We start from the raw sequence: 14,746 nt of genomic DNA, 5'->3' as shown, positions 1-14,746 counted from the left end.
TGAGCACTGTCAGCTGCTGACAGGGCCTTAACAGGAGGCGGGTGGGAGGGGAGGGGAGGGGAGGCCGGGGGAGTGGCCACGGCACAGCAAGGCCCCATGGGTCGGCTAAATGTTCCCGGGGGTCAGGCCTCTGGTGTCCAAGGTGCCGTCGTGGGGAGCAGGGAGCCCAGCGGCATCGTAATTAACGCACAGAGAGCGCCTGGCCCCCGCATCACCTCTGCTTCCAATCACTCCATCCTCTAATCTCCCAGTGATTTAATTAAAGGCTCTCTCCCCCCACAGCAATGTCTCATTTTCCTTAGAGCAGCACAGGCATTAGGAGCCACAGAGCTGGTCTGACGGGGGTGTTTCCCTATCAGGACAGAAAGGGGCCAACAGGTGACACAGATTCTCCCCACCCCGACCCCCGACCCAGAGCAGGAGATCCAGGCACAGCGGGAACCAGTGGCAGGGTCCCTCCATCCCCTCCATCTGGCTGTCATCTTCAGGCAGAGACCCCAGTCGATCCCTCTCTAAAGTGGCATGGTCTCTGTAAAGGTTTAACTTGCTTATGAGTGTAAACGTGCTTGGTTTCTGGAAGTCAAACTAAAACACAAAGACCTGGGCAGAGGCACGCCCCTGGCCCTGCGGACCAGCCCCTGCCACGGGGCTTGGGAACCCGATGTGGGAGCCCCCTGGGCCGCCACCCGGCTCTGTGAGGGCGGGTGTCGGGGCACACGTGCACTCGCTCGTCATGGACAATCTAGGGCTGCTCTCAGGCGGCAATGGCGGAGCTGAAGAGCTGGGGAGAGCCCACAAGACCGATCTGCTCTCGCCAAGAAACACTCGCCAACCCCCACAGCACGGCAGAGGCCGCGGCTCCCTCAGGAACCCTCCAGGAGCCCGGGAACCAAAATACTACCCTGCAGCCAAGAGCCTGAGGACACACTGTGTGCCGAGGACGCCAGAGGACAGCCACACCCTGCAGGAGGGTGAGGACACCCCCACTTACGGAGGAGCTAAGTGAAGCTCAGAGGGTGAGCGACTGCCCGAGACCACAGAGCCATGAGCTGTGCACAGGGCCTCTCTCCACCCACCATCTGATGCCAGGGAATGCCAGGCTCCTCTGCACCACGCTGATGCCTTCCTTCCCCAGGGGTGGGCCCCAGAGGTCCCCCAGGCCCGACCTTCTCACCATGGCACAAGAAAACTGAGGTCCAGACAGCAGGAAAGACCTCCGAGGTCACTCAGTCGTGACAGCGATGGGGAAAGGGCCCAAGGCTCCTGGCCCCCCAGTAACGCTCCCTGCATCCTAGCAGGGTGAGTACCTGCCCAGTCAGGCGAGGCGCTGGCCAGGTAACAGACCTCTCCCTCCACTCCAGGGGTGCGGAACGTCCAGCCCACGGGCCGTATGAAGCCCGCGAAACCATGTGGTCAGGCCCTGCCGAGGCATGAGGGGTGAGTAAATTAAATGTTGGACCAAATACAGCAGGTGAATTTTTAAGTTGATAATTCTGGATGGCCTGTGAGTGATGTTATAAACATCCAAATGGCCCTTGGCAGAAAAGGGGTCCCCACCCCTGATCGACACAATAACCATGGGTTTGCGTCTCATCACCCCATTTATCAGAGAGAGGTAACTGAGGCACAGAAATAGAAAGGGGCATATCCCAGGCCAGCGACACAGGTTCTCCCAAGTTCGAAGCCTGCTTTCTGCCACCATCCCCGGCTGCCTGATGCACTGCGCCTGTCAGAGAAGCAGCGAAGGGCCACCCCTCTGCTCCGCAGGGCAGTCAGCCTGGCCTCTGCACCACTGCCAGCTGGCACCAAGCCCAGGTCAGCGGCTTGGGTCACCAGGAGGCTCCTAGCTCCCCCTGCTGGTGTAGGGTCGCCACAGCGCCAGTTCTCACCTCCTAGGACCCGCAGTCACTCCCACAGCGGCCTTGCACATACTTGCAGATTGCAAAGAGGTTCCACAGGCCTCAGCATAACTGAGACGCAGCGAGCACGCGGTGGGGAGGAGAGCCGGAAGGAGACGGCTCTGCATGAGTTCCAGGCCCTGCCCGCCGCCTGCGGGCTCTGACCTCCACCCAGCAAATCAATGTGCTCCTCTCAGAGCAGCCTGACCTCTGGAACCACGATTCCACCCCGGAAAGGGCGGCCACAGGCCGTGCCGGGGATTCGGCAGAGGGTGTGGAGTCCTAGCTCAGTGCCCGCGCCAGTCCATTGCCGTAGTGTGAGAACAGCCCAGCAGCGGTAACACTGCAGAGATGCCGAAAGCACTGCTCCCGAAGGAGAAAGGAGACACGCACTTTGGAGGGGCGACCGGTCCTGAGAAGGAGATGCCCTGAGGACCCCTGGGGAGCCACCCCTCCTGATCGCTGCCCTGGGGAGTCACCCCAGCCTCTGGGGCGCCTCTGCCCTCCACGTGTGCAACGCAGGGACTTCAGAATAAAAATGACGACAGTGAGGATAACAACACTAATTGAACTCTGCCAAGAAATGGGCATACAGCCCTCACCGGTGTGGCTCAGTGGATAGAGCATCGGCCTGCGGACTGAAGGGTCCCAGGTTCGATTCCGGTCAAGGGCATGTACCTTGGTTGCGGGCACATCTCCAGTGGGGGGTGTGCAGGAGGTAGCTGATCGATGATTCTCTCTCATCGATGTTTCTAACTCTCTATCCCTCTCCCTTCCTCTGTGTAAGAAAATCAATAAAATATATGTATTTAAAAAAAAAAAAAAAGAAATGGGCATACATTAGCCTGGCCTCAGCGAGGACGGTGCTATTATGAGCTCCATTTGAGAGATGAAAAAACTGAGGCTCAGGGAGACACTGCGATGGACCAGCCAGCGAGGGGTGGGCCCAGGACTCCAACCCAGACTGGGCAGACTCCACTGAGTACCACTGTCCACACGCCGTGACCCACGGGGACAGAAACCAGCCGAGCACCCCTCCTCCAGGGCCTGCTCATTTCCGCCCAGGGGGCTGGGTGAGACGCGGATGACCCGAAGTACCCGTCACAGGAAGCCTTCCCTTAGTAGTTTCCCCTGCTCATCACCGGACCCTGAGGGGTGGGCTGCTGCCTGGGGCATCTCTCCCTCACTCTCCACCTGTCTGGCTCTGGGAAAGTCAGAAAACTGCGGAGAATGAAAGGACCAAAGCTGAGCCCTGGGGGCGACAGCGGGCGCCCGGGGCACTGGGCCTGACTCGGCCTCCTTTGGTCTACTAGGCCAGTGGTCGGCAAACTCATTCGTCCACAGAGCCAAACAGCAACAGTACGACGACTGACATTTCCTTTGAGAGCCAAATTTTTTAAACTTAAACTTCTTCTAAGGCCACTTCTTCAAAATAGACTCGCCCAGGCCGTGGTATTTTGTGGAAGAGCCACACTCAAGGGGCCAAAGAGCCGCATGAGGCTCGCGAGCCGCAGTTTGCCGACCACGGGACACAGACCTGCCTTTTCCTTTCGTCTGTTTTGTGATAGTTAACATAACCAACTCTCAGTGACTTCTCGGCCCACAGAAAGTGTAGCAACTGTTATCTCCCACAAACCCCGGAAGCCTTACATTGCAGTGAGAGATCAGAATCTTTAAAATCGTATCCAGGTGTGTCCCCGCCATGCCGAGCTGACTTGAAAGGAACACACTTGATTTTCTCCTTCCCAAATTCTTCCTGCTACAACCGAAAACCATGCAGCCTGGGAGGGGACCGATGAGCCTGCATTTCATCCAAAGCCGGGAAATACCCAAATGGCCTTGGCAGAGCTTTCAAAAGGGGAGGGGTGGGGCGATGGGCTTGCAATCAGTCCTTTTTCTCTCGCCTTGCAAGGTGGAACCAAAGAACAGGGAAAAAGTCGTCAGTGACAACAGCTAATAAATTCTGAATACTTATTACAGGAAAAATTAATTTGCTAAATTGGCCCTGTAGATACAGATGATAAAAATGCGTCACCGTCTCCTCCAAAGTGCAAAACTCAGGAGCAAGGGAGGCAGCAGGGACTCGCTCTGCGTGGCCACGTGGAGGGCCACCCCCTGCTCCCCAGCACTGTCTCCAGGCCCAGAGCCCGCCCTCCACCACCAACGTGGGCTGAGCACAGCACCGGCATCGCCCGGGAGCCTCACGGCCCCGGGGGCATGAACCCCCTCAGCATCCTCACCCCGTCCCGTGCCGCCCCAACTGGTGCAGAGACCCCTCCCAGTGAGGTGCCACTACCTGGCAGGGATATCCCCCAGCGCCCCGCTGTGCAATGGTGAGGTGACCGGCTTTCCGAATCACACAAGTGCCAGGAGGTGGGAGCCTGGCAGGGGGATCCACACACAGCAGGTCGGGCACCCGGGGACAGAGCCTGGGTCCCTCCAAGACACGGCCAGAGAGCGCTGCCCCGGGCTTCCTCCCCAGCCCCACAAGGCTGGCGCCCACCTCCCGCCTGGACCTGGACTGTCTGCGGACTGGCCCTGGGCCCCCTGTCCCGCGGCTCCTGCTCACACCCGCTCTTGCCTCAGGGCCACACGATTCCCAGGCTTTGCCTTGCTGGTGTCAGGGCTGGAAGGTCACAGGGGAGGCGGCGTGGCACAGGGAACCTCGTACTGGATCCATGTCCCAGACACAGCACTTGCTGGCCTCCAATGTCACCCGGGGCAGGTTACCTGTGGAGCCTCTGTTTTCTCGGGTGTAAAAGGGGGAGAAGAGCCCTAGCCGGCTTGGCTCAGTGGATAGAGCGTCGGCCTGTGGACTGAAGGGTCCCGGGTTCGATTCCGGCCAAGGGCACATGCCTGGGTTGCGGGCTCGATCCCCCATGGGGGACATGCAGGAGGCAGCCAATCAATGACTCTCTCTCATCATGGATGTTTCTCTCTCTCCTTCTCCCTTCCTCTCTGAAATCAATAAAGAAATATATTTTAAAAGGGGGAGAAGAGTTGGCAGACAGCGCTTTGATTCTGAGTGCAGATCTTGCCTGGGCTCAAATTCTAGCTCTGCCACTTCCTGGGTGACCTTAAGCAGGTTTCTTAACCTCTCTGTGCCGACAGCCCCATCGATAAAACTCCGAGGACGGCGTCTAACGTGCAGGGTTGCTGTGAGGATGAAATGAGAATGCCTGTCCTGCATGGAGTAAGCGCTGTCTTGGTGCCCCCGGTTCGATCGTAAGACGCCGGTGGGCGGGGAGATTAAAGACCCTGGTACGGGCCCCGGCACACAGCAGGCACTTAGGACACATTATGAAACAGAAAGGGGGCGTCCATTCGGGCTTTCAGCCCCAACCTTCCCTCTCCGGGCACAAAATCCTGAGCAAACAGGTGGATGGAAACGTATGGAGTAAAAGGCCCGGAGCGGGGGGGGGGGGCTAATAATTGCTTTAATTGTACCACATGAATCAGAAAAGCCAACCCCTTCCCCAGGAAAGAACCTTGGAGAACCAGACCCCTGCCCTGTCCGCCCCTGTGCCCCCCCTCACCCCCCAACAACACAGGAGTCCTGTGTCACTGGCCAGTGAACTTTCTAGGTGTCCAGTGACTCAGGGGTAGGCTGGGGTGGAAAACAAGGATCAACGGCCTACTGGCCAGCACCCCTGTGAGCCAACGCCCTGGACAGCCCCGCCGGGTAAGGACTAGGGCCTAGCCGCCAGGTGACTCAGTGGCTCCCAGGGAGACAGTCAGCAGCGCCTAAGAGCGCTGTGAATGGCATTCAGTGGCAAAATCCTTCCCTCCCCTCCCTCCCTCCCTCCCTCCCTCCCATGCCCAGCACGTCTTGGGCCTCGCCTTCAGGAGCCCTGCCTCCCTCCTCTGGGCCTTCTCCCGGGACCAGACGCCCAGGCCCCTGAGTTTCCGGCTGCAACCCAGGGTCAGGGGTAGGGATGCGGGTTCCAGGCCAGACAGCCCGCTTCTCCGCTGGCTTTGCCTTTCTAGCTGCAGCTCTAGTTTCCTAACCTCCTGCCTCGCCGGTGCCCCGCTCGGTTGGCCGAGGACGAACTGGAACTTACCCGCGGGCTGCGTGCAGAGTCAGTGATGGGACGGATGCCATCCTGGAGAGCTTGGCACTGGGCTGGGCGGGCCCACATTCATTCCTTCCTGACTTTACTGCTCGTGTCAGCTAAACGGCCAACCACAACCTAAAGCCACCAGGAGCCCCACTCTGGGGGTGGAAAGGGGGGTGAAAGGAGAAACTTCACTCAGGTAAACACTTTGCAAACAGGAAACGCAGCCTCTGAGGGAACTTGGGGTGCCTGCCTCTGAGAACCGGAAGTGCCTGCTTGGGTTTGGTCCAACTAGCACTGTCCTGATTGGTCAGAATCATGCACCCTGATTGGTCACGATGGAGCCGCTCTGATTGGTCGGTAAAGACGCAAATGATGTAGCTGTGCCCCTCCGATGGGGCTGGGGGGAGGGGCAAGTGTCAGCCTATTGGTCAAACATGATGCCAGGGCCTCCTTTATAAGGTTCAGGCTCAGTGGGCAGCTTCTCCCCCTTTTAAAATATATTTCTTTATTGATTTCAGAGAGGAAGGGAGAAAGAGAGAGAGATAGAAACATCCATGATGAGAGAGAATTATTGATTGGCTGCCTCCTGCACGTCCCCCACGGGGGATCGAGCCCGCAACCCAGGCATGTGCCCTTGGCCGGAATCGAACCTGGGTGCCATGCAGACAACGGGCCTCTGTGAACGAGGGCTGTCCCCCTCTGATTATGACCTTGGGCTCTGTTACCTAGAGCACTTTGGACAGGTGTATTCCTTCTTGCAGTCCACACTTGCCATTTCCTGGGCAGGTCATGTTAGTCCAAGCCGCTCTGATGCTGGCCCTTCTCTGCCTGGACCCGAGGGTGTGGTACCCGCCCCGAGACCCGCTAGTGAGCCCGCCCCGCCCCTGCAGACACTTTCACAGCCTTCCCACCACCTGTCCCATCCTCTGCGCTCACTGTGGTGGATTTCTTGAGACCCAGACCTGTGTCCTCGATAAGTTGGGTGCCCAGTTCCTGGCTGCTGGAGGTGGTCAGTCAGTCTGCTGCAGCGCTGAGTGCGTGAACACACAGTAGGTGCTGTGACAGGACTGGGAGAGGGAGGACAGCGGAGCACAATGCAGTTGCTCGGTGAGGCAGCACTGGGTGTGAACCTCGCTCTGCTCACAGGCGAGCAAATAATACCCCCGTCTGGGCTGCCATTTGTCTGGGACTCTCCTAGGAACTCACCACGGACAAGAGGGAGGGAAATATTGTGTTCCTACTATGCGCACAGCCCACCTGATGCATGGACACCACCACTGTTCTGGAGTATTGTCTGCCTTCACACCCTGGGTCTAGCAAATGCCAACTCCCCAGGGCTTACTGAGTAAACCAATATCCATCACCTCAGCTTGTTCTGGCTTCTGGCTGATCTTTGACTCTTTCCCCTTAGAGCTACCCACCAGCCACCGGGATGCTATGGCTCACTGCCTGTGCCCGTACTAGCCCGCCCCCAGGGGTCAGCCCCACTATTCTTTTCTTTGGAATTCCCTCCCCCTCCCCTAACCCCAATTCTTGCAAGTGCAACGCCCATCTAGTCTACAAACCCTGATCACAGGCCACCTCCTCCAGGAAGCTCTCAACTCATCCCACACGGGAAGTGTCCCTCCTTCCCTGGAAGGCCTCATGCACTTCTTCCCTTCCTGGCTTAGGGCAAGCCGCCTTCCCTCCTTGTATTAGAGCAGCCTTCAGGCTCCGCTGGGGTGGGCAGGATGGCAACAGTGAAGGCCAAGTGCACGGGGCTGTGGACTCGGCCCTCTTCAACCACACCAACGACCACTGCATCGGTCTGTCCACCTGCTGACACACCTGCATGAGATTGCCTTTCAAGAAAGGGTCCCTGGAGGGAACGAATCTTGACCTTGGTGAGCTGGACGGTGGGTGCTGTCAGGCGACCCAGGGCTGGGCAGGGTGCAATAGGACTCGCCCAGATGTCACCAGTGCTGTGCACAGAGCAGGGACTCAGAAAGGTGTAGGACTTACCCTCGAGCACCTGGACTGGAACCTTAGTCACACAGTGTGTCGCCAAGGCCTGATCGTGGGCACGAAGTGTGCAAAGCGGAAGGGACAGGTGCTGCCACATCTGGGCCGGCGGCAAGTCAAATGCTGGCACAGATGACAGTGAGGTCGCCAGCCCCCAACACTGGGCCCCAAAGCAAATCTAAATGCTTCCGAGAAAGAGCTCCAGGGCTGCCTCTAAGGGCCCTGGGTTGCGGACCGAGGGGGTCGAGGTGGGGGCCAAATCCAAGATCTTGATTCAGGAGGGGGGACGCAAACCATCCAACCTAAATACTCAGGCAGAGACTGGTTTTATTCTATCCACCCTGCCTCCTTAGAATAGGAGGTGAATAGTAAAAGTGCATTTTTTTAAAAAAGCCAAAGAATGCCAAGACTATAAGCTGAGACCCCACCTGGGATGGCGGAGGAAGAGTCACGGAATTGTGGTTACTCCATGATAAGCGCCTTGATACGGGGGGAGGGTGGACTGTGATACTGGGGGAGGGTGCATTGTGATAAGCCTGCCCCTCCTCCTTCCCGTGGGCCCCTTGCTCTGTGGTGGCCGCCTCTCTCACCAGGCTGCACGCAGTCCCAAGTGCAGATTCAGCACCTCAGTGGGGTCAGGAGTTGGGGCTGGGATTCGGGAAGATGCTGATGGGAACTGGGGGACAGGGGGGGTCTCTGAAAGGAAGGGGGCAATGCGGTGTGAGCCATGTCTGAAGAACTGATGCAGAAATCTTTCCAGAAGCAGGTCATTCAGGGTAAGGGGGGGCTGTGCTGGGGATGGGGATCCCGTATCGCTACAGATGCCCATCACCTTGCCCACCCAAAGCAGGGCCAGGAGAGCCCCCGTGGCGGCCGGCGGGGGGGAGGAGCACAGAGCAGAGCAGTCAGGACAGCACCGGGCGGCAGCCTCCCCGCCCGGCCCCCGGCGCCCTGCACAGCCTGGCAGCCGGCCCTGGCTCCAGCGGCGTCCTCAGAGCTCCGGGGCCGGCTGCGCCCCGGCCGGCTCCTCCGCGGGCTGCACGGCCTCCTGCACGTAGACGATGAACTCGGAGGGCTCCCCGCCCTGCGTGTACACGGTCACCGTCTCGATGCCCTCCACGTCGTCCGAGGACACAACCAGGTGGTGCTGCTCCGCCAGCCCCACGGACGCCTGCTGCAGCGTCTCCTGGATCATGACCGTGTGGTTGGCGCTGGGCTCCTCGTCGGTGACCTGTGGGGGGCGAGGGAGACGTCACGTCACGCAGGGCCTGCTTCTGGTCCGGCCGTGACAACGGCCACGCCCTGCTTACGGAGCATCTGGGACGCTCCAGAGCGCCTGCCCACCGCACGCAGACCTCTCCACGGGCGGCACTCGCTCCCGGGCACAGACGCAGCGTGAACAATGGTCCACAGCTGCCCGAGGCCTCAGGGCCGGTGGAAGCCATGGGTGCAGGGCTGGGTGGCTCCCACCACGGGGTGCAGTGCGGGGTGGGCGGGGCGGCCAAGGCAGAGGGCAGGTGAGCTGGTGGCAGTGACTCCAGGGGAGAGGGGAGAGGGGAGAGCTGGGCTTGCTCCCACGAGCTCCTGTTCATGGTGCCTCCTTCCCAGCCAGCATGGGGGCCTCCCCTCCCTGCCCACCCCGAGTGACACGCCATGACTCCACGCTATCTCTGGGCCCCGTGGCGAGACCATTCCCTGTGGGCAGGAGGGGCTGGCCGCTGGCAGGGGCCACGCTCACTCAGAGGAGCTGGAAAGGCCACTGGGGTGGCTCCACAGAGGGAGGACTAGGAGGAGCACTGAGTCGTGTCGCTGACAGAAGTCACCGGGAGCCAGCGAGCTGCTGGGAGCGGCATTACGAATGCATCTCGGCTGATGTGTTTTTCCGGAGTGAATTTGTTTTATTCCTTCTTTTCCTGCTTGTTTCAATTTCATTTAAATGGGAAAACGTACTGTGAACTAGGACTTCAGAAGTAAATACCGATTCATTTCACTCGGAGGGGGAGCGCCTGACGGAGGGCGGGGACTGGGGGAGGGAACACAACGCTTTTCTCTGAATGGCCCGTCATTTCCCCACGGGGGAGGGGTGGTCGGGGGCACTGGTGGCTTAGGAGGGGCCCTGACCTCGCAGGTGCCACACAAGCCTCCTGCTGTTCAGTGACCGGATGAGAGGGTGAGCCCAGAGCGGGCATGCCCATAGCCGTAGGCCGCCGGCCGCCACTCTATGGCCAACCCGCTGGACACAGTTCCCTGTTCACCTTTCCAGAAGTTTCTGCCGCCTGGCACAGCGTGCCGCCCTGCTAGCTGCTCCCACGGCCTCTCTTGGCCTCTATCTGCCCTCCCCCTGCCCGTCCGCCTGCCCACGAGGCACTCCCGGGCCTCCATCCCGACTCCCTCCGTCCCCACGGAACCCCACGTCCACCCGGCCCCTCGCAGCTTAGTGAGCACACACGTCCACACAACATCCCGTGGCGCGAGCGTTTCTGGCCCGGTTTACAAGTGGGGGCACGGGAGCTTCTAGGGGTCCGGGGACTCATCGGCGGGCAAACAGTGGGAAGTAGCAAGAGCTGGGCCTGAGCCTGGGTGACCCCGTGTCCTCAGACCTTCGCGGAGGGTGCAGTGTGGCGGCAGCTGAAGGGACCACGTGCCACAGTGAAGAGGGTTGAATTCGTGCTCTGACCTGTCCCAATCCCTTTACGGCTGGCTGTCCAGCTCTCACCATTCTCTGTTCAAATCCATCACTCCAGGGGCCTAACCCATTAGCACAGGCTGACACTGTTCTCCACGCCAGAAATCATACGGCTCCCAGTGTCACTCCCCCCGGGACGGCGCTCCGTTCTCCCCAAGTGCTGAGCTAACACATCTTGCAGATGAATTATGAGCAGCACAGAAAGCTTAATAGAAAACGTAACCCATGGGACGCACAGATTATCCATAAACCGCCGAGGCCTGCACCGCTACCGCCTCCAGGTCCACGGAGCCTGGACCGCATCGCTGTGGGACCAGCGCTCTGCTGGCTCCACTCGAGGCCCCAGGCCCCCAGCTCCAGGATGGCTGCAAGCACTCTCTCCTCCTTCTCCCTCTCTCTCTCTCCTTCTCCCTCTCTCTCTCTCTCTCTTTCCTCTCCCTCTCTCTCTCCTCCTTCTCCCTCTCTCTCTCTCCTTCTCCCTCTCTCTCTCCTCCCCACCCCCTCCCCTCACTGGTCTTGCTTTCTTCTTCCTCTCCTGCCTGCCCTGCTAGCACCCCTCACCACATCACTCGGGGGTCCCGACATGAAAGGCACTTCAAGAAATACCTCTGTCTTTCGTATGTAGAACCTAATGAACAACATAAACTGATGAACAAAAATAAATCCAAAGACACAGAAGCACAGAACAGACTGTCACCCCTCAGAGGGAAGGCAGGGCTGGGGGTGGGGGGTGGGAAGGCATCAACCAAAGAACGTGTATGCATATGTGCATAACCCATGGACACAGACAATAGGGTGGTGAGGGCCTGGGGTGGGGGGCGGGGCGGGCTGGCAGGGGTCAATGGGGGAAAGGGGACATATGTCATACTGTCAACAATAAAGATTAAAAAAAGTACCTTTGTGAGTGCCCAAGACACTTCCCCTTCCCTAAATTAGCCGTTTCACGTTTCCTTCTTGGCTTCCGTTATACAACTCTGCGCTCAATGCACAGAGGAGCTGGGGTAACTCTGAGAACACACCCCTCTTCCGGGTTTCTGCTCCCACGTCACAGACCTGCCCGACGACCCTCACGAACAGCCCAGCAACTCCCGCCCCCTCCGCGTTTCTCCAGGCTCCTGGCACCCCGTGACATCCTTCCTGTCTGCTCTGTGCGCGGTCTCCTTCTCACTGGAGTCACCGCCTGGACCCGCGGACCCTGCCGCAGCAGTGGGCACCTACTGAATACCTCCGACCGAGGGCGTGCAAGTACGGGTAACCACGGAAAAGACTGCGGCCAGCACGTCCCCTCCTCCAGAGCCTGAGCTCGACTCTAAGCCAGACGCCCTTCGTCCATCGTGGCTCTGAGGGGCTCCCTGTGTTCTTGTGTTTTTAAGTATTTGCAGCCGAGACTCAGTCTTCCGTACAGCGAAGCAGGGGACAGGGGAGAGCGGAGTGCGGGCAGACAAAGCCGATCGGGGCTCTGCACTGTGACAGAGCAGCCCCGAGGCTGGACGAGGAGCAGGCGAGCCGGTCAGTGTAACCTTCGTTCAGAAACGGAGCACCTCCCACCGGCACAGGAACGCGGTGGGGATCTGGTTGGGGGGGCTTGGTATTTAGGAGGCCAGCCCACGTGGCCCCTCCGGCTCTCTGGCTGCCCCACGCGTGGGCTCACTGTGCCTCCGGCCCCGAGGGGGCATCTCATGACACATGTGCCCAGATGTGTCCGCATCCTGCTGTCCCCCTGGCATTCTTGCGAGGAAATGAATGAAAAGTTCCGAGAATATTCAGAAACATATTACACCTTTCCCCCGAAACACACCTCCATACACGGGGCGACTGGAAATACAAGTCCGTGATAATCACAGGTAGAAACGAACACGCGTGAGACTAGACCCACGCGTGCCGGGTTCTGCTAGGGAAGTGGGTCAGAGCCTACGGGCCCTTACCTGTTTCACCACAGTCACCGTCCCCGGAGCCATGGCAACCACGGAGGCCACGGCCGTGGCGTCGTGGGCCTCGCTGCCCAGCTCGATGATCTGCTGGAGGATGTTCACTGCTGTGGGGTCCAGCCGGTCACCTTACGGGGAAGAAACAAAGGGGGCCCCTTAGGCCGCTGGTCCCGAAGGTCCCTGAATGCCAACAGCCAGAGCTCCAGCCCAGATGCTCGGAACCCCAGTGTGGTGACACGACCGCCTCTCAAGGCGGAGGCCTGGGCAGCGGCAGCCACGGCGTCAGAGGCAGAGGGGGGGCCCCGGGCAGGCGGTCGGCAACAGCGCGCCAAAGACATTGCACAGGCTCTGGGCGAAACAGCCAGGAGGTCTCACTGTCAAAGCGACGGGCTTAGAGTCCCAAACCTTTAAGCTTGGGTTCTACTTGAATCATCTCAGAAAACTGGAATCCAGCCCAGCCGGCCGGCTCAGTGGTTGAGCGTCAACCTGTGAACCAGGAGGTCACGGATCGATTCCCTGTTGGGGCACATGCTGGGGTGCAGGCTTGGTCCCCAGTAGGGGGCGTGCAGGAGGCAGCCGATCAATGATTCTCTCTCATCCTTGATGTTTCTATCTCCCTCTCCCTCTGAAATCCATTTAAAAACATACTTTAAAAAATTAAAGGATTAGAACCCGTGTGAACGGGTGGCTGCTGAGATACCGCCTGCCCTCGCCATCGGGGACCCGTGGCTCTCCGGGACACGGAGCCCTGAGCCCGGCCAGCCGCTCACCAGGAGGAAGATGAGGGCCTGGTCGATGTTGGCAGCACATCGTGCCGCCTCCTGCTCAGGGCGGTGTCTGCCCCACGGGGGTCAGTGAGAGGCGGGGGCGCTGGGTACTGGGTAAAGGGCAGGATGGGGCACATGACCACGGCTACGACGACGTTCGTGACCTGACCACCTTCACACGCACCCCCCAGGACCCCCCACGTATAGCACACGCTACCGCTCTCGGAGGTGTATCTCAGGTCCTGCAGCGCGGCCACAGCGGCCTGCGTGCCCTGGACGTCCTCCTCGGCCTCCGCGATGTGCAGGTACTGGGCGGCCGGCTCCTCGGGAGTCTCTGTTGCTGGCTGAGCAAACACATGACACCGGGTGACCTTCTGGACGGCCACGTGCCCACCCTCCCCCGCCCCCCCCAACCCCCCCCCCCCCGCCCCCGGGATGAGGTCAGAAGACAAAACCAGAGCACTCTGCACCCGCCCCCTTTTCCCGCGGCACCAGCTGCTCCAATAACAACCCGATTTCCCAGGGAGAAGCTTCCCTTAGAACAGGGAGGCTTCACCCCGCTCTGGTGGGCAGCCCCTTGCCGCACGCCCTTGCCCGGGAACAGCCGTGCAGACCAGAGACTAGAGATGCCCGGGGCTCCTGTGCATGCTCCTCTGATGGCTCCTGTCTCTGCCCATGGCGCCAGCACCGCCTCTTATCGCCCACACCCAGCGCCTCTGCCACTGGGCTGGCAGAGGAAGGGTGCACCAGTGGGGGTGGCGGCAGGCGGAGGAGGGGGTGGCTGAAGGCGAGGGAGGGGGTGGCAGAAGGCGGGGGAGGGGTGGCGGCAGGCGGGGGAGGGGGTGGCGGAAGGCGGGGGAGGGGTGGCGGCAGGCGGGGGAGGGGGTGGCTGAAGGCGAGGGAGGGGGTGGCAGAAGGCGGGGGAGGGGTGGCGGCAGGCGGGGGAGGAGGTGGCGGCAGGCGGGGGAGGGGTGGTGGAATGCGGGGGAGGGGTGGCGGCAGGCGGGGGAGGGGTGGCGGTCAGGTAACATGGATAAAGCCTGCGGCACAGGTCCCGGCGCCGGGTCAGAGCTCAGCGCGCCTCAGCTCTTCGCGCCTTTTCCCTTCTATAGGACAAACCACAGTGAGCACAGCAAACATCTGTGCAAAGTGAGGGCTCAGGAGCGAAGCAGGAGCTACTGTGACTGACAGCGAGCAAAATTCTCACACGCAGGGACAGGAATAAAGACCTCCTCCTGGAAGGGATGCGAGGCCTAGGAAAACGCCAAGGGGAAGCGTAACTGTCCACAGTAACGGAGAACAAAAGGGAGCACTTGGCACAAAATGCACGGGAGCCAGGCATGCTCGGTGAGCCGTGTCACTAACGGGCCGGCTCGAAAGAGCACGCGGTCACGGCCACGTTCACTCA

General features: G+C 60.1%; 1 protein-coding gene across 1 annotated transcript in view; it reads right to left on the bottom strand.

Annotated features, from left to right (window-relative positions):
- Positions 1 to 8,397: 8,397 nt before the first annotated feature.
- Positions 8,398 to 14,746, bottom strand: part of ZFAT (zinc finger and AT-hook domain containing) — a 63,863-nt gene continuing 57,514 nt past the window's right edge. Inside the window, exons 14-16 of the mRNA XM_080646441.1 lie at positions 13,556 to 13,682; positions 12,569 to 12,699; positions 8,398 to 9,188 (exon numbers count right to left, since the gene is read on the bottom strand). Coding sequence (XP_080502567.1) covers positions 8,949 to 9,188; positions 12,569 to 12,699; positions 13,556 to 13,682 — 498 coding nt within the window. The 3' untranslated portion in view covers positions 8,398 to 8,948. The remainder of the gene's footprint in view (positions 9,189 to 12,568; positions 12,700 to 13,555; positions 13,683 to 14,746) is intronic.

Source organism: Plecotus auritus, assembly GCF_963455305.1.
Source record: "Plecotus auritus genome assembly, chromosome: 11".
In the NCBI taxonomy this organism is placed as follows: Eukaryota; Metazoa; Chordata; class Mammalia; order Chiroptera; family Vespertilionidae; genus Plecotus; species Plecotus auritus.
The sequence above is the reverse complement of the archived record's forward strand: the minus strand, read 5'-3'. Positions and strand labels throughout refer to the sequence as shown.